Raw genomic sequence first — 19,139 nt, 5'->3', positions numbered from 1 at the left:
TGACAGTGAGTCGTCAATAGACTCGTTGCACCTTCAAGAAGAGGAGTTTATTGAAGAGGATGCTGGTGTCGTGGATTTAGATCATACGGGCAAGTTTAACGTGGTGGAAACAGAGCAGCGCGAGACACAGTATTCAAGATGGAGACACAGACGGGAGCGAACATGCGGATGAACGTGACGGTGAATCTGGATTTGGCAGAGATCCTGTGCGACAACAGAACACAGACAGGTTTCTGTCAAATGAAATTTATTTGTATAGCCCAATATCACAAATTATACGTTTGTCTCAGTGTGCTTTACAGACTGTACAGGTTACGACACCCTCTGTCCTTAGACCCTCGCATCGCACAAGGAAAAACTTCCTAAAAGAAACCCCAAAATTAAAGGAGGAAAAATGGAAGAAACCTCAGGGAGAGCAACTGAGGAGGGATCCCTCTCCCAGGACGGACAGACGTGCAATAGATGTCGTGTGTACAGGATAAACAACATAGTACAAATACAACATTTGACAGAAATGATGTTGTGTTGGAAAAAAAAAGAGAAAGTATGGATGAATCCAGGAAAATGTCAATAAGGCTTCCCGGTGTCAGCAGGTCAGCAGGCGCTGTCACGATTCATGATCCTGACGTAAACTTTATCAGTGGCAACCTGCCACATGAGAGACAGACACTCCGGGGATGATACCCCGGATGGTGAGTTAGTAACATACATTTACATAAATGCAAACAGATAGAGAGGGAGAAGAAGAGAGGGGAGGGGAGGAGAGAGGAAGAGAAGGAAGAGAGCACGGAGGTGTCCCCCGGCAGTCTAAGCCTATAGCAGCATAACTAGGGGCTGATCCAGGGCAAACCTGAGCCAGCCCTAACTATAAGCCTACTCTTAAATGTGGAGAGTGTGTCTGCCTCCCGAACACAAACTGGAAGCTGGTTCCACTGGAGAGGAGCTTGATAGCTGAAGGCTCTGGCTCCCATTGTACTCTTAGAGACTCTAGGAACCACAAGTAACCCTGCAGTCTGGGAGCGTAATGCTCTAGTTGGTTTATAAGGTACTATAAGATCTTTAAGATATGCTGGAGCCTGACCATTAATTGATTTGTAAGTCAGGAGAAGGATTTTGAATTCTATTCTGTATTTTACCGGGAGCCAGTGCAGAGCAGCTAATACAGGAGTAATATGATCCCGTTTCCTTGTTCTTGTCAATACACGCTGCATTTTGGATCAACTGAAGAGTCTTAAGCGACTTTTTGGGACAACCTGATAACAATGAGTTGCAGTAATCCAGCCTTGAAGTAACAAATGCATGGACTACTTTTTCTGCATAATTTTGAGACAGGATGTGTCTTATTTTTGCAATGTTACGTAGATGAAAGAAGGCAGTCCTTGAGATTTGTTTTATGTGGGAGTTAAACGACAGATCTTGATCAAAGATGACGCCAAGATTCCTTACAGTGGTGCTGGAGGCAGTTAATGCCATCCAGAGCTTCTATGTCATTAGAAAATGCGTTTCGGAGGCGTTTAGGGCCAAGTATAATAACTTCAGTTTTGTCTGTGTTTAACATCAAAAAGTTGCTAGACATCCAAGTTTTTATGTCCTTAAGGCATGCTTGAAGTTTAGCCAATTGATTGGTTTCATCTGGTTTAATTGATAGATATAATTGGGTATCATCCGCATAACAATGAAAGTTTATAGAGTGGTTCCTTATAATATTGCCCAAAGGAAGCATATATAAGGTGAATAGAATCGGTCCAAGTACAGAACCCTGCGGAACTCCAAGACTGACTTTGGCTGTCATGGAGGATTTATCGTTAACAAGTACAAATTGAGATCACTTAGATAAATAGGACTTGAACCAGCTTAGTGCGGTTCCTTTTATGCCAACACAATGTTCCAGTCTCTGTAGTAGAATGTCATGATCAACAGTGTCGAAAGCAGCACTGAGGTCTAACAAGACAAGAACAGAGACAAGTCCTTTGTCTGATGCCAATAGAAGGTCATTGGTAACTTTCACCAGTGCCGTCTCTGTGCTATGATGAACTCTAAATCCAGATTGAAAAACCTCAAATAAACTATTATTATGTAAAAAATCACATAACTGTTTTACGACTGCTTTCTCAAGGATTTTAGCGAGAAAGGGAAGGTTAGATATCGGCCTATAGTTGGCTAAAACCTCTGGATCAAGACTAGGCTTTTTAAGAAGTGGTTTTATTACAGCTACTTTAAAGGATTTTGATACGTAGCCAGATAATAGAGACAGGTTGATCATATTTAATAACGAGATGTTAATTAAGGGTAAAACTTCTTTAAACAGTTTAGTTGGAATCAGGTCTAAAAGACAGGTTGATGGCTTAGACGATGAGATTGTTGAAGTTAGTTGGTTAAGGTTGATTGGAGTAAAACAGTCTAGATATATTTCAGGAGTTACAGATGTTTTTAAAATTCCAACAGTTGAAGTTAAGTCATTACCAATTGAGGTCAGGAGGAGATTAATTTTGTCTCTAATAATTATAATTTTATCGTTGAAGAAGCTCATGAAGTCGTCACTACTGAGAGATATAGGAATAGAAGGCTCTGTAGAGCTGTGACTTTCTGTCAGCCTGGCTACAGTGCTGAAAAGAAACCTGGGGTTGTTCTTATTTTCTTCTATTAATGAAGAGTAATAAGCTGCTCTGGCATTACGGAGAGCCTTCTTATACGTTTGAGCCCTCTTACAAAGCTGTGATTGGTTGGTTGAAACAGCCAGCAATGACCACAACACAAGACTTAAAGGGCTGAGACGTGGTGATTCAGGGGTCCAGAATAATCTTGTTAGATATTGATTCAAGCTTGTTTGCGTACATTTCTGTTTTCATTATTATAAAGATCAAGATCATAGGAGTGTACTGAAATGTTTATTTAAAACTTTGTCAGAGCCATTTACATACTAATGGAAAGAGAATATCAAAGCATGTTTCAACAAAATGCGGTCCAATAAAGCAGCACCACTACCTAACACCACAGAGGTGAATAAACTCCTCTCTGGTGAACATTATAAGATTAATAAATTAAGGATTTATTGCAGGGCTGCTGTGTTGACTTGCAGTATATCATAGAGATGTACTAAATGAACAATGTAAAGAGGCCATACTAATATTTACTGGGCCATATGGAGGATAAATGATTAGTTTTCAGTTAAGTGGAGGTTACATTATAAGGCTATATCTTCCTTATTGTCAATAAATCCCATGTGCAAACAGAAACCAATAGTGAATGTATGCATTAACAAGTATAGTGTGTGAATCAAAACCTGATATATCTTCTTCCTCGCTGCCACAGAGCTCCATTGTTGTCCAGAAACTATTAAAAACACATGACTGAGCCACACTGTTGCACTGGGTGTCATGTTCCTTTATTACCATCAACACACACACTGTAGTTTATTTTCACTCAATCCCACATACACTGTCCTGCTGCCACAAATACTCACTAGCACTAAATGTGGATTAAAAATTAAAAATATAAAACAAAATTGCAGCCTCATTCTTTAATCTAACGTGCATTTGGTTATATTTAAGTTCAAATAAGGGCTACTACTCTACATTTAGGCTAAATTAAGGGTTGCAAGGCTATTAAATGGGCCTGGTACTGGGTGGGCTGGTGTTTGTACTTTAAGGCATTTAAGGAGACTGCAGCAGTGAATGGATAAACAGACCTGCTGTGATAGGGAGGTTGTTCTGTATAGTGTGTGCCAATGTGGGAAGCTCACACAATCAATAGTGCTGAGCCCATACAATCCTCCCAGGTGAGCCTCACTAGTTAGCAGTAAAGCAGAACCCCAAGTATTCAATGAGAGGGCATTCCGTCAGCGATCAATCACATTCTGACCTCATCCCTTTCAATTTGAATCTTTTTTTCCCTACATGTCAACTTCTATGAGAGAGTGTTAGAATGTGGTTTGATGAACCAGAATGACCAAGCATTCGGGAGACTGGGGCCCTCAAAATGTACCTCTACCACTCATCCTTAAGACACAGATATGGTCTTCAAAAATAAACAGTACGGTTCTCTGATCATCAGAAAGCTAACAAACAAGGTTATCCACCATTTCAATACTTTTGGTCCAAAAGAAAAATGCAAATTAGTTGATTATTTCATCCTTAAATCTTAATTTGCAAAAAAATGCATAACCCTAATTTAAGCATATTTCTTTCACAGAAACTTTGTGTTCTGTTGAACACTTCTGTCTCTTCATTAAATAACAACAAAGCTCTAACTTCTATATTTGTTCATTTCTTACCGGAAGGTGATTAATTTTTGAATTGCCACCACATTTTCTATGTTCAAAATGAGTTTCAAGTGTCTACCTTCTAATATGTTACAAAAATAAGTGTACATGTTTTTCTGCAAATTAAGATTTAAGGACAAAAAATTACCTAAGTTGCTCATTTGATAATCTGTGCCCAATAGTGTTATGTTTTTTTTCTTGAAGAAGACATCTGTGTCTTTAGGATGGGTGGGGATTAACTTTGGGGGCCCCTGTATCCTGAAAGGTTGGTCATTATGGTTAATCAAACCACATTCTAACACTCTCTCATATACTGTAGGCTAATATGAAGGAAAAAATGTGTTCAAATCAAAAGGGGTGAGTTATAATTAAGTTATAGATTTCTGACGGTATGCAAGCTAACACTTGCAAAGAAAAGAACAAATCCACTCAGGACAAGAAGCAGGTATGTGCTGTTGGCTGGTTATAATTTAGAGATGGCTGCAACATTCAAGTTACTTCATAAGTCATTCCTTTCCAAGTGAATAGGCTATTGTTATCAATACATTCAGTTCGGTTGTGTAGTTTTATGTACAAGTATACCTATTATATTTATATATTATATATTTCAACTAAAGTACTTCAGTATATATTATTTAAGTAGAAAGATGTGTTGCACAAATGTCAAATGCTTGCTGTTATTGAAGAGAAATAATAAAATAATGATAAATTCTCACATTCAACCAGATAATTCATCAAAAATAACTTTGATCAAAATACAGTAATTATACGAAAATAAAAAATATATGCTGGCTACAATAACAAATCCAATTTAGTTTGCTGCAAAGATGTTTAAAAATGAAATCAATGACCTTCAAACTGCACCTGCACAGTTTATAACAATGCAATAGACTACAACTGACCAATATATATACAGTATATATATTATGCACTTGCTGAATTCATTTATATTATGCAATAGCTGTCTTAATTATTTTTATATTTGCAAAAATGACCACCAGAAATAAATAATGAATTACAAAAACAAAACTCCAACTGACATCGTCATATCCTAACATGTTCATTTTGACGGTAAATCTGCTGCACACTTACCCAGTCCACAAACAGAAAAGGACAGCAGTAAAAGTTTATCATCCATTAGGCAGGGCCACTGCATCCTCGTAGTCTCATGTTTTCATGGTGCAAATTGGAACAACGATGACCAGGATCACAGTGCAGGTAGCTGCTGCAATCAGCGCTCCGATCTTACACACCTTAGCCCTCCTGAACTCTGCCTCTTTCCTCTTGAGCAGCGAGTCATAGCCTGGTGTGTAGATATCCTCCATCCAGTACTCCAGGTTATTGGGGTTTAGGGTCTCCTGTGTCTGGTGAAACGAACAGAGGCAATAAGTAAGAGGATGCACAGATCTGAGAAAAGTTGCACATTTTCTAAACATACAGTATGCACTCCCTGATTTCCCTGATAGTTTTTTCAGGAATGTAAGGACTTTGCCAATGTTCTACTTTAGAGTCAGGAGTTCCATCTCATGTCTTCTCTGCATCCCTTCATGCATGTATGTATTGAAGTATCAGAGTTTTGTTGAGTGTGAAAATTGCATGAGTTCCATGTGCATTTTTGCCTTAAGTAGACAGGGACAGTAAAGAGCTGAGAGGAAATGAGGAGAGAGGTGAGGGAAAACATACAACAAATGTGCCCAGAGGGAACTGACAGGCCAGCAAGACACCCAAGGGGACTACAGTTAAGGCTGACTGAAGTATACAGTTTCAGTTAGTTAAGCTTAACCATCTCCAAATCAATAAAATGTAGCTACCATTATATTTTTTAGGTGGAGAGTATAGAAACATTCTCTGGAGCCTGGATGTGATGAGAACTCTATACCCACAAAAATACCTGGCTCTGCAACAGAGAGATCTTTCCAATCTTCTCTGTAATGGATTTTCTGAATTCACTGCAGGAGTGACATTCACAATTTTAAGGCTTCCAACTAAGAGCATATTATTATTTTAACTGATTATTTTATATACTACAGATGAGAGAGCAGAAGAAACTTGAAACATGTTCCATATTAATATGGTAGATTATAAATAGGTAGATAGAACTAAGTACTCTGCAAGACTGTATTTTCCAATAGCCTTGTCAGGATGCACACAACAAAAGATTGATGATTCATCCCAAGTGAATGAGTTCAGGTCTCTGATGGTAAGATGTAGCATGACACAGAGAAGAGTATCCATGAAATGTAGTGTGGGCATTAAACCAGAGACAGTATTGTTAAGAAATGTACTTTAGTCATCAATATAACTACACTGGCTGCACAGAGTTGTCGAGAGAGACACACTTTTTAAGTGCTGCTCCTGGTTGGAAGCTGCACTTTAGTATTAACTTTATTATGTTCATGCTAGTAAGGCTGTCGTAATCCTATCCAAACCTTCCTGTCACTGTATAAAACATCGTAGGAAACCATCTGGAAAGCTTGCGTAAATATTGCCTGGCACAGCTTTCATTTTTGTATATTTGCTTTCTAATTTCATCGAGGTATTGTCCATTCTGTCTTTGATTCTAATTCATTGCCAGTTTGTTGTCAACACTAGGCAAGCAGGACTTGGCATGTTTCTATAACACAGTGTGTGTCTTTAGATGCTGGTCTTGCCTAAGGCCAATGGATTTGGTTGCTAAGCTTTATTTACACTCAGTGAGGGCCATGTGGTCCAATGTGTCCACACAGGCAGTCAAAACAGCCTTTGTTGGGCCAGTATCCTGAGGAATAATACATACTGTACAGTACTGTAACACAATATACAGTATATCTCAAAAGTGAGTACACCCTTTAGATTTTTGCAAATATTCTGTTATATCCTTTCAGGGGATAACATTATCCTACTGAAACTTTGATATAACTTAAAGTAGTCAGTGTGCTGCTTGAATAACAGTATAGATTTATTGTCCTTTGAAAATTACTCAGTACACAGCTGTTAATGTCTAAACAGCTGGCAACAAAAGTGAGTACACCCCATAGTGAACATGTCTAAATTGTGCCCAAAGTGTCAATATTTTGTGTGACCACCATTGTTATCTAGCACTGCTTTAACCCTCCTGGGCATGGAATTCACCAGAGCTGCACAGGTTGCTTCTGGAATCTTCTTCCACTCCTCCACGACGACATCACGGAGCGCACGGATGTTGGACACCTTGCACTCCTCCACCTTCCTCTTGAGGATGCCCCACATGTGCTCAATTGGGTTTAGGTCTGGAGACATACTTGGCCAGTCCATCACCTTAACCTTCAGCTTCTTCAGCAAGGCCGTTGTCATCTTGGAGGTGTGTTTAGGGTCATTATCATGTTGGAAAACTGCCCTACGGCCCAGTTTCCGAAGAGAGGGGATCATGCTCTGCTGCAGGATGTCACAGTATATATTGGAATTCATGTGTCCCTCAATGAAATGCAGCTCCCCAGTGCCGGCAGCACTCATGCAGCCCCAGACCATGATGCTGCCACCACCATGCTTGACTGTAGGCAAAACACATTTGTCTTGGTACTCCTCACCAGGGTGCCGCCACACACGCCGGACACCATCTGACCCAAACAGGTTTATTTTGGTCTCATCAGACCACAGGACATGGTTCCAGTAACTCATGTTCTTGGATTCATTGTCTTCAGCAAACTGTTTGCGGGCTTTCTTATGCATCGGTTTCAGAAGGGGCTTCTGTCTGGGGCGACGGCCATACAAACCGATTTGATGCAGTGTGCGGCGTATGGTCTGGGCACTGACAGGCTGACATCCCACTTCTGCAACCTCTGCAGCAATGCTGGAAGCACTCGCACGTCTATTTTTGGAAACCAACCTCTGGATATGACGCTGAGCACGTGGACTCAACTTCTTTGGTCGACCCTGGCGAGGCCTGTTCCGAGTGGAACCTGTCCTGGAAAACCGCTGTATGATCTTAGCCACTGTGCTGCAACTCATTTTCATGGTGTTGGCAATCTTCTTATAGCCAAGGCCATCTTTGTGAAGCGCAATAATCCTTTTTTTCAGCCGCTCAGAGAGTTCCTTGCCATGAGGTGCCATGTTGTCCAGCATTCAGAGAGAATTGTGCCCAAAACACCAAATTTAACAGCCCTGCTTATCATTTACACCTGAATCCTTGTAACACTAACGAGTCACATGACACCAGGGCGGGAAAACAACATCATTGGGCACAATTAGGACATGTTCACTATGGGGTGTACTCACTTTTGTTGCCAGCTGTTTAGACATTAACAGCTGTGTACTGAGTAATTTTCAAAGGACAATAAATCTATACTGTTATTCAAGCAGCACACTGACTACTTTAAGTTATATCAAAGTTTCAGTAGGATAATGTTATCCCCTGAAAGGATATAACAGAATATTTACAAAAATCTAAAGGGTGTACTCACTTTTGAGATATACTGTATACCATGATCACGTCAATGCACAGACTCAATATAGTAGTGTGGTTTTAATGTGGCATGTCTGATTTCTAAACTGAGTTCAGAACCAGTCTAAACCCAACGTGTGACCAAAAATGTGACTGAGGTCTAATTATTTTTGTTGCCTAACCTCAAAGAGTAACTTAATACTAGGCTATAGAGCAGTGTGACACAAGTGAACTAGACTCATCAATGATACTGGCAGTGTATGTGCATGAACCATTGGGGGCAGCAAATGTGGCTTGAGTGGCTAAATACGATAGAACAACTGGAGTATCTGTTTACAGTGCAACAAAACATGGGCTCAGAGGATTCATCGCTATATAGGTTTGTTGTTTGGGAAACATTGTACAGTCCTGGTGGGTACGAAATGTATATGTAGTCCGTGATACAGTCTCTAAGGCTCTTAATGTCCACCCCATGAGAGTCTGTGAGCACATCCCACGCAGTTATGTCGAAACAGTCTTTCAGGGCCTCCACAGACTCTGCAGACCATCTCTTCACCGTGCGTGTGGTCACTGGCTGTCTGCATACAAGGGGTTTGTACACAGGCAGGAGGTGTACCAGGTTGTGGTCTGATCGACCTAGTGGAGGAAGAGGTGATGAGCTGTATGCCTTCTTGGTGTTGGCATACAGTAAGTCCAGTGTTATATTGTCTCTGGTGGGGCATATGACATACTGTTTGAATGTGGGCAGAGAGGCATGATTAAAGTCACCTGCTGTGTCTGCAGCCTGCTTACAGTGGAGTTGATGACGTCACAAGCCACATCGGCGCTAGCAGAGATGGAATATATGCCGCTATCGCAATAAAATGCGAGAATTCCAGTGGCAGATAGAATGGCCTGGAGCAATTTGGGGTTAATTACCTTGCTCTGGGGCACAATTGTGGCAGCCCTGGTATTGAACTCACAACTCACTGGTGTTGTATTTGGAAGCCGTACCATTACACCACTAGGCCATCACCACCCCGGATGAAGTCTTGCTGCCATTGACACTACTTGTTTACTAGTTGTTTCCTTGCTTTACAGCAGAAATGCAGTCCTGCAGTTATTCTCCAGTCCCAATTTGCTTTGTTGTTGCTCAAAGAATCTATAAGTACAATGAGCCAAAGGCAGCTGGGTGGGATGTTTGAGTCTTGAGGATGTTTCATCACTTATTGGAGACATTACAATGCTTTCTAAATTTAGTATTTGTTGTTTTGTTTTCCTTCAGTAGCATAAAGGGACAACAACAGCATTTGTGTTGTGCAACCCTTTGTTGTACTATGACAAAAAATTTACCTTTAACCTTCCTGGCCAGTATGAATGGAACAATTACATCAAAACCGGTTTCATGTTCCTATGGACTTGGAAAAGCCTTTAATTATCAATCCCATTATGAGAAGAGAAGGCAATAGGAATGCACATAACAGTCACAGGTAAATGGTGTAAAATGGTGTTGAATACCTACAAAGTAACAGGCACGCTAAGCTTAGTTTACTCCCCCGTAATTATGCTAGGAGTCTGCAGAGTCCAGTACCTGCAGGTCCAGAGCTGTGAGCTGTTTTCCCTTCTCTCCTGAGTTGCGTTTATACTCCTCGATAGTCCAGGACGCCTGGTTGTGCTTGCCATCTGACAGGCTGGTGAGCCTCAAGTCTGTGTACAGGGGGCTGCCTTTCACATGGGCCTTAATGGAGGGGGTGAAGGGATGCGGTGAGAAAACCTGCTCGCTCAGGTAAGACTCCTTCTGCGGTTTAGGTGGACGATGGGTTTGGGGGAGCTCGTATTGATGCTCTCGTTCTACCTGGAAATGGAGAAGATTAGAGAAGAGAAAGGTCATCAGAGAAGTTTCCACCACTGCACTCCCTCAACCTTCTGAGCCTCTGTTTAGACCAACCATTAAGTTACTCATTGTAGATCAACCAGGGCCTTTGTCTGAGCATTTAACTTTTCAACTTCTCAGCTAGTACAACAGGTAAACTGTAAAACAATGAGCATAGGATGTATTAGAGAAGAGGGTTTATTTTTAAATGTTTAATATCATCACCGCTGATGTAAATGCCTGGGGAGAGACAGTAAAATGCTAATGTACAGACTTTTAGAAACATCGAGGCAGTCTGCTTTCCAAACCTGCCTGCTATGATGAACATATGATGTGTGCACTAACAAATACCATCATTTTAGATTTTCAAGACCATTGGCTGCATTAATTCTCTAAATATTGTTCCAGTATCTGTCGACATAGATAGATATCTTATTTCAATGCAGCCATTCAGAACTTGAATAAAGCAGTAATATCAGAACAGAGCAGCAAATAAATTCTAGATTAATGGATAACACAATTTTTTTAATTTTATTTACATTAGTATACAATTTAAGGTGGGTGGGTGATAGAATGTTTTAAAATTGTGTTTTAAAATTGTGTTTTAATTGCACTTCTAGTTCTAGATGGCGGTGTGTGGGGATAGCCCCACGCTGCAATGTGAAGTGCCAGGGTGGGAAACAACAATACACATGGCTTTGTCAATGAATAAATATATGGTACCAATTTGCCAAGTTGGGCTGACTGCAATTTGATTGGCTATCTGCCTAGTACTGTTTTCATAATTTGCTCATAGTTGGCTCAGATGTTAGTATTTTTTTGTGGATGTGGATTATCTTCTACAGTACAAATTTTAAACTCTGCCTTTTTGAAGAAAAACTTGAGATTGAACCAGCATTCACTGTGTTTACCTTCATTAAATCGTGTGAAAACCACAGGCCTTACACACATCAGACTGTTACAGTATGACTACAGACCTTACACACACCAGACTGTTACAGTATAACCACAGACCTTACACACACCAGACTGTTACAGTATAACCACAGACCTTACACACACCAGACTGTTACAGCATAACCACAGACCTTACACACACCAGACTTTTACAGCATAACCACAGACCTTACACACACCAGACTGTTACAGCATAACCACAGACCTTACACACACCAGACTGTTACAGTATAACTACAGATCTTACACACACACACACACCAGACTGTTACAGTATGACTACAGACCTTACACACACCAGACTGTTACAGCATAACCACAGACTTTACACACACACACCAGACTGTTACCAAGTTACACTGCCAACTCTCTAATCAGTTGATTAGAGAGTTGGCAGTGTAAGAACATTACGATCATCCACTACTGGTTTATTAAATGCTCCCAGAAACATCCAGAAGAAAATCGGGGATGCAGCCTTTTGCAATTATGCACCAAAGCTATGGAACACTTTACCTGTAAACATTAGGGAGGCAAGCTCTCTCAGTATCTTCAAAAGTAAACTTAACACATATCTCTTTACTTTAGCGGAAACTAGGCATGATTTCCAATGCTATTTTATACTATTTTAATTATTCTATTTTATACTATTTTAATTCTGCTATGTTATACTATTTTAATTACTATTATAATTCTGCTATTTTAAACTATTTTAATTATTCAATATTATACTATTTTTAAAGCTACTTCACACTCATTTACATCAACACTGTGATTACTGTACTGTAAATGTACTATGTTTTTTCTCTGAAGCACTTTGGGCTGCAATTCTTGTATGAAAGGTGCTATACAAATAAAGCTTATTATTATTATTATTATTATTATTATTATTATTATTATTATTATTATTATTATTATTATGTACTATCTGTGTTTATGAGTATATGAGTTAGATATTGTATGCAGGAGGCCATGTTCACATTTGTGCATTTCGATGGATCAGTATGAACATATATTTATGATGTAAATAGGTTGTTTATGTATACAATAAAACACAGTCAATTCAATTTGTTCTTGTTTTAAATTAAATAAAACATTCTAATACTCCATTGCATTCTCATAGAGTTTAAAATTCAATATACCCTGTCCAATATTAAGAACATTACTTATCCAACACAGATTTAATTCATTTCGGGGGAGCAATTTTCTTTTAATAGCACATTCCCTTTAATTAATTATTATTCCCTTGTCTGATCTGCAAACACAAATTGAAGAACAAAGCATTCCTGAAGACTGAGTACTTATTGCATTGATCCCATAGCACCAGCACCAGCTATCAATACTAACCTCAGTGAAAAGCATCTGTCTCCAGGGTCAATGAAGCTGATACAAATGTGTTTATTAAACAAGAAAGCTAAAGTGGCTCTCAGGTTGCAGTCAGCAGCCTGTGTTATTTGAACGGCTGTGTAGAGGAATCTTTAGAGAAACTAGTGTCATACAGTACCTCGACAAAGCACAACATACATGACTCATTAACAGTCATCACTTCACCATGGAAACTATCCTCAGCTCATTAACCATTCTCACAACAGTTAACCTTATCCATCTGTGTAGTCAGCAACAATCTGGACACATTCAGAACAATTCTTTCATTAAAAAAATAAAAAGCAAATAGGACATACAGGGTGCCCACAGAGGAGGAAGAGTAATATTATCCTATAACTTAAGACACCTATCTATTTTTAAAACTCCTTGATGTCCAAAATATGCCTTTTATTTCAATGCTCATATTGCACTGCAAACTAACAAAAGTAGTCAGACGATCAGACAGGTAGTAAACAAACCAACAGTCATTATCTAAACCACTGTATTTGCAGGCAAAATAAAAAGTGCATGGATGGAGTGAGCGCATGGCAAATGATAAAAGACTACAAACTACATTTCTCAGCTCTGCTCAAAAATGTTGGCCCCTTATCTTGATATATATTTAAATTTAGATTCAGACCAAAGAGAACAGCTTGAGGCTTTGCTTGGAGTCACAGCTGGTGGGCTTGCCCATGCAGTACATTGGCAGAGGAGCTGATTGTGGCAACAGTCGTTATCTAAGCTTTTACTTTTTTTTATTTATTATTATTATTATTATTATTATTATTATTATTATTATTATTATTATAGGTGAGAGGACTGAAAAGGTGAGGCAACAAGGAACATTACAGATATGAGCCAGTAAGATGAGTTCGGTATCACAGGATAAACCACTTATGTGCTTTGCCGATATACTGTTGAATATTGCAGTCCATTTGATCGATGTTCATATTGAATAATTCCACACTATTGACATCCAATGCCAACGTTCAGTACCCATGCCTCATTAACTTTAGATTGGATTCTCTATTAACTTTGGGTTTAGTTCCAAAATACTTTGTATTCCTATTGTAATGTATTCGGTGTATGCCTGAAAACCGTGTAACACCGGTATCCCAGACTACTGCGGCAAGCCTAGCATCAACAGAAGACTACACACAGCATGCTGTTAGCACTACACCTGCATTAGCTTTAAATCATGTGTGGATCTTTTTTTGCCATTATCTTTCAAAAGATAGGATTGTGGGTCCTATAGTACCTTGGTATACTTCTCAATGACTAGTCCTTCCTGAAGATCACCAGAAGCAAATGCCAGAAGTTGAGTTTTCATTCAAACAAATTGATGCATGCCAAATTAATCAGAGGACCAAACTGCCTCCTAACAGCTACCATATGACTGCTTGCTGACAAGCAATGTAGCATTTATAAGGCCATTTCTTAAACGGAGTGCGGCGGAGTGCTGACAGGGGCTGCAGAAAACATCCAGCAAATTTCACAGAGAAGAATGATGGCAAAACATCACCAATCTGTTTTAACCAAATATTATCTGGTCTAACTCAGATAAAAACACAAAAGCACGTGTCCTTCACTAACAAGCCTGTTATTACAGACATGTGAATGTACAGACACTCACCTCGTTCATGGACTCACAGCAGTGCTTCGCTGCAGAATGAATATAGGGTTTTTTGGCCTAAAAAAAATTGTTTTGGTCTTGTAGTCCTGACGTCCAATTATAAGGGAATTACTTCCACAAAGAAATAATCGTTCGTCCATTTCTCCTGGAACATTCCGCATCCACCTTTCTCTTTTTTACACTCGCCATGCTGCGTTCACTGATGTCAATGACAGTCTCGTTTAATATTGAAGTTTTTTTTCCATGATGTGACCACGTGATGACACGCTTCACTCGTGTTGTGTTCAAGGACCCTGACCTTGGCCAGGAAAAACAGTCAATCGCCCGTCTATTGCGGTCTAGATTTGTTGGGGGTTTTTTCTAGTGGATTTTTTTGCGTGTGTTTATGAATTACCTCGAGGGCCGGATCAAATGGTCTCACGGGACGTGTACGGCCCGGAGGCCGGAGGTTCCCCACCCCTGCTGTACAGCATAAGACTCTCTCTGGCCTATAGTTCCCCAAAAAACGTAATTAAAAAGGGGGAAATAATTGAAGACTTCAGGAAGAGTAACTGAGGAGGTACAGATGTGCAATAGATGAATTTTATTAAATTACAACATAGACAATCAGTATGTCAAAAATGATAATGTAAACATATTGTATATGCAAAAAAAAATGTTAATGAAGGATTCAAATAAACTTGAATTGTCACATGTACACCCCGTGTCACGATCTGGTTTTCGTGGTTCTTTTTTTATTTGAAATGTTCACTTCCCCTTGTGTCTGATTGTTAATTTGATCCTCCTGTGTCCACTCACCCTGCCCTTGTGTTTTTGCCTTTCTTCCCCAACTGTGTCTCGTTCCCTCGTTTAGTGTCTGTGTGTATATATCCTGGTCTGTCTCATTGTTCCTTGTTGGTTTGTCATTCATGTTACATTGTTATTACCTGGTGTGCTTCGTCGTGATTCCTCGTGTCTACCTCGTGTCGGTTTGTGTTTTCAGTTTTATTTGTTACTTTGTATTTTTGATAGCTTTTTATAAATTAAAGCTCTCTGCAATGCGTCCTGCAATTGGGTCCTCTCCTTAATCGTGAGACCCCGGTGCTGTCTGGTCCTCGATCGGACTTGCCTCAACAGGCTCTAGGTTGGCTGGGAAAAGCCCGGAGTGTACGTGGCTCACGCATCTGTTTTGGGTTCAGCCTTGATACCATCATTGCTACACTGATTTGTAGCCTCTCATTGCCAACTGGCAACACACTGATAAAACAAGAGTGCAGAGTGCTCTTCAGCCTCCTCAGTGATTGAGTGAAAGAGTAAACTCAGACCCAAGTCTGATATTGAACTTCCTACAAACTGAAATGCTAAACCACCAAATGAGTTCGGCAAGCAATTCATTATTGAGGCAGGTTCCAATCCCATTTCTAGGGCTGCAGTCAACCAAGTGAATGTGTCAGTGGTCTGCGGCGATGTTGGCAACCAACCCGACCCGTCTTGAAACACTAACCAGTCTAGTTTACCATGCTTTGTGGGTGTAACCTTTTACCGTGTCATCACCATTCATATCAAGTCAAACCTTTTATTATTCATTATTTATTTGCCTGCCACTCTGAACACTGTTTACAAGGAAACACGGTATACGGTATAAAGCAGAGGTCTTCAACGGGGTTGATTAGACAATTTTTTATAACCAATTTATTTTGCACAAATTTAAATGCATTTAAATACACATTAACATGAAGCCAACATATAGTAGTGAACAGATAAATGGAGGCAGAAGACGTTATCTTTCAGTCAGCAATGCACATGTTCTATCACGGGGGGTGTACTGACCCAAATGCAGCACACAGGAAACCAGGGATAGTGGACACAAAGGTTTATTCACCAGAACTGGCAGGTACAGGAAATCACAGGACACAGGCAGAGATATAATCCAAAACAATAATCTCACACAGCAGAGGATCTCACTCAGACACAGGTAACCCGAAGTCGGGGATATAGAAGCCAAACTCAAGGCCGGGGACAGAAGGCTGGTGAGTATTCCGGGGATGCGACAAGGCGGGTAGGTCGGAGACAGGCAGGGTTGGTAACAGGAAATTAGTCTGGGGGTAATAGCTGGAGAGTCTGGCATAATTTAGAACAATCTTGCACTGAGTGAGTGACTGGAAGGGCTTAAATAAGGGCTTGATTGTAAATTGGCAGCAGCCTGAGCCCAAGGTAGGGTGATGAGGTGGGAGTGGCTGGCTGGTGAGGGGAGGAGGAGGCGGGGTGTGGAAAAGTACCAGGCTGAGGTAAGAAGTAATGGAGCACACTGTGACACTTTCAGCTCCGCTCCCGACATACAAACACATGCGCACACACCTACAGTCAGAGACAGAGCAGAGGAAAGGAGAGAAGAGAAAAAAAACAATCCGCGCCACGACCCCTGGTATAAAGATATAAATACAAAAAACGATCTTCATATAATATACAGAATAACAGTTGTGTTATACTCACAAGATAACCATTGTTTATCCGCCCATATTCATATGATTTCTGAAAATAGAATGAGCCATCGGGGATGCCCTGCACTTATATTTCAAACAAAACGATTAGGCTCTTTATTAGACATAAGCCATCTCCAAAGGCGTTTTTTAGAATTTGGCAGTACATCCAACCGGCCTCACAACCGCAGACCACGTGTACCCACACCAGCCCAGGACCTCCACATCCGGCATCTTCACCTGCAAGATCGTCTGAGACCAGCCACCCGGACAGCTGATGCAACAATCGGATTGCATAACCAAAGAATTTCTGCACAAACTGTCAGAAACCATCTCAGGGAAGCTCATGCTCGTCGTCCTCACCGGGGTCTTGACCTGACTGCAGTTTGTCGTCGTAACCGACTTGAGTGGGCAAATGCTCACCTTCGATGGCGTCTGGCACTTTGGAGAGGTGTTCTCTTCACGGATGAATCCCGGTTTTCACTGTACAGAGCAGATGGCAGCGTGTATGGCGTCATGTGGGTGAGCGGTTTTCTGATGTTGTGAATCGAGTGTCCCATGGTGGCGGTGGGGTTATGGTATGGGCAGGCATATGGTATGGACAACGAACACAGGTGCATTTTATTGATGGCATTTTGAATGCACAGAGATACCATTACGAGATCCTGAGGCCCATTGTTGTGCCATTCATCCACCACCATCACATCGCATCTCATGTTGCAGCATGATGATGCACGGCCCCATATTGCAAGGATCTGTACACAATTCCTGGAAGCTGAAAACACCCCAGTTCTTGCATGGCTTGCATACTCACCAGACATGTCACCCTTTGAGCATGTTTGGGATCGGCGCATCCTAAACACCACCCCATAGAAAAAGTCTTAGATCTTGGATTTCAGATGAAAAATGAGAGCAAAAACAAAAATGTTGCGTTTATATTTTTGGTCAGTGTAGAATAATAAAAAGATTATCCTAAACAAGCAGCATATGAGCCATCATAAGGAATCACATGTCCCTATATCTGTAATATATAGGACATAGGACCTATGTGTCAGGCAGAGGCCTGCCTGAGCTTCAAAGACTGCTCATCTACAAAGCTGACCTTCTCTTCTGCTCTGTGAAATCATTAAACTGAACCAGACGTTTTGATGATGAGTAGATGTTGAGTTAATGACCTGGTTTTACTAATGAAACTTTTCTGAAAGTTTCTAAATGAAAGTTTCTGAAAGCTGCCAGCTCCATCACTTTGTTCATTTAGGACAGGGGTCGGGAACCTTTTTGGCTGGGAGAGCCATAAAATATTTTTAAATGTATTTCCTTGAGAGCCATATATTTAATAAAATTGAGTTTTAAGTATATCACGTCTCCGAGTACTAAAAGCTGTATCAGTGTTTCCCCTACCATTGTCTGTAACCCCCTCCCCCCAAACGGAACCCCGCACCCCCCTGATTTTTATTTTTACATTCATTACATTTTCATTTTTACATTCAACAGGTGCTCTTTTATTAAATAAACTAAATGCTTATGTTATTTATCTAATTTATGTGCACGTTTCTGTGTCTACTGCACTGGTGTCAAAATCAAGGCCACAATTATATCCGGCCCACGAGAAAATATAATTTTTCTATCATAACTGGCCCGCCGGTTTTGGTAATTAAATCAATGCATGGCACAACCACGGGAAAATACATTTTTGAGGAAGCGCTGTGTTGTAAAGCTCTGGAGATGGAACATGTAATAAGCACAGTAACGCAGACAGGAAACTTTATAGAAGTCAATGTAAGTCTTTACCTGAGGAGATACATTCTGAACATGGCGGTGCGATGGCTCAGTCGAGGGAAAGTGCTGAATAGATTTTTCGAGTTGCGTGAGGAAATCTGGCCGTTTTTGGAAGCAAAGGGAAACACACCACAGATCTCTGGGACGATGTGAGCTGGCCTGTTTGTGCGACATAACGAAGCATCTCACTGTTAAACCTCCAGCTTCAGGGCCGTGTGATCACGGACATGTATGATGCAGTGAGAGCGTTCCAAGCCGCGCTGCCTGTGGGAGACTCGGATGCATTAAGGAAACTTTGGTCACTACGTTTTTCCAAACATCTCCACCGCTGTGTTCCCGACTGCGCATGAACTGCTCAGCAATCCGTTTGCAGTTGACGTGGAAACAGCACATGTGAACATCCAAATGGAGCTGATTGACCTACAGTGTAACGCCAC

The 19,139-nt window shown here is 40.6% G+C and overlaps 1 protein-coding gene across 1 annotated transcript in view; it reads right to left on the bottom strand.

Annotated features, from left to right (window-relative positions):
* Positions 1-3,380: 3,380 nt before the first annotated feature.
* Positions 3,381-19,139, bottom strand: part of minar1 (membrane integral NOTCH2 associated receptor 1) — a 29,053-nt gene continuing 13,294 nt past the window's right edge. The window contains exons 4-5 of the mRNA XM_029428562.1: positions 10,231-10,494; positions 3,381-5,625 (exon numbers count right to left, since the gene is read on the bottom strand). Coding sequence (XP_029284422.1) covers positions 5,428-5,625; positions 10,231-10,494 — 462 coding nt within the window. The 3' untranslated portion in view covers positions 3,381-5,427. The remainder of the gene's footprint in view (positions 5,626-10,230; positions 10,495-19,139) is intronic.

Source organism: Cottoperca gobio, chromosome 3 (assembly GCF_900634415.1).
Source record: "Cottoperca gobio chromosome 3, fCotGob3.1, whole genome shotgun sequence".
Classification (NCBI taxonomy): domain Eukaryota; kingdom Metazoa; phylum Chordata; class Actinopteri; order Perciformes; family Bovichtidae; genus Cottoperca; species Cottoperca gobio.
This window is presented reverse-complemented; position numbering and strand designations above follow the sequence as displayed.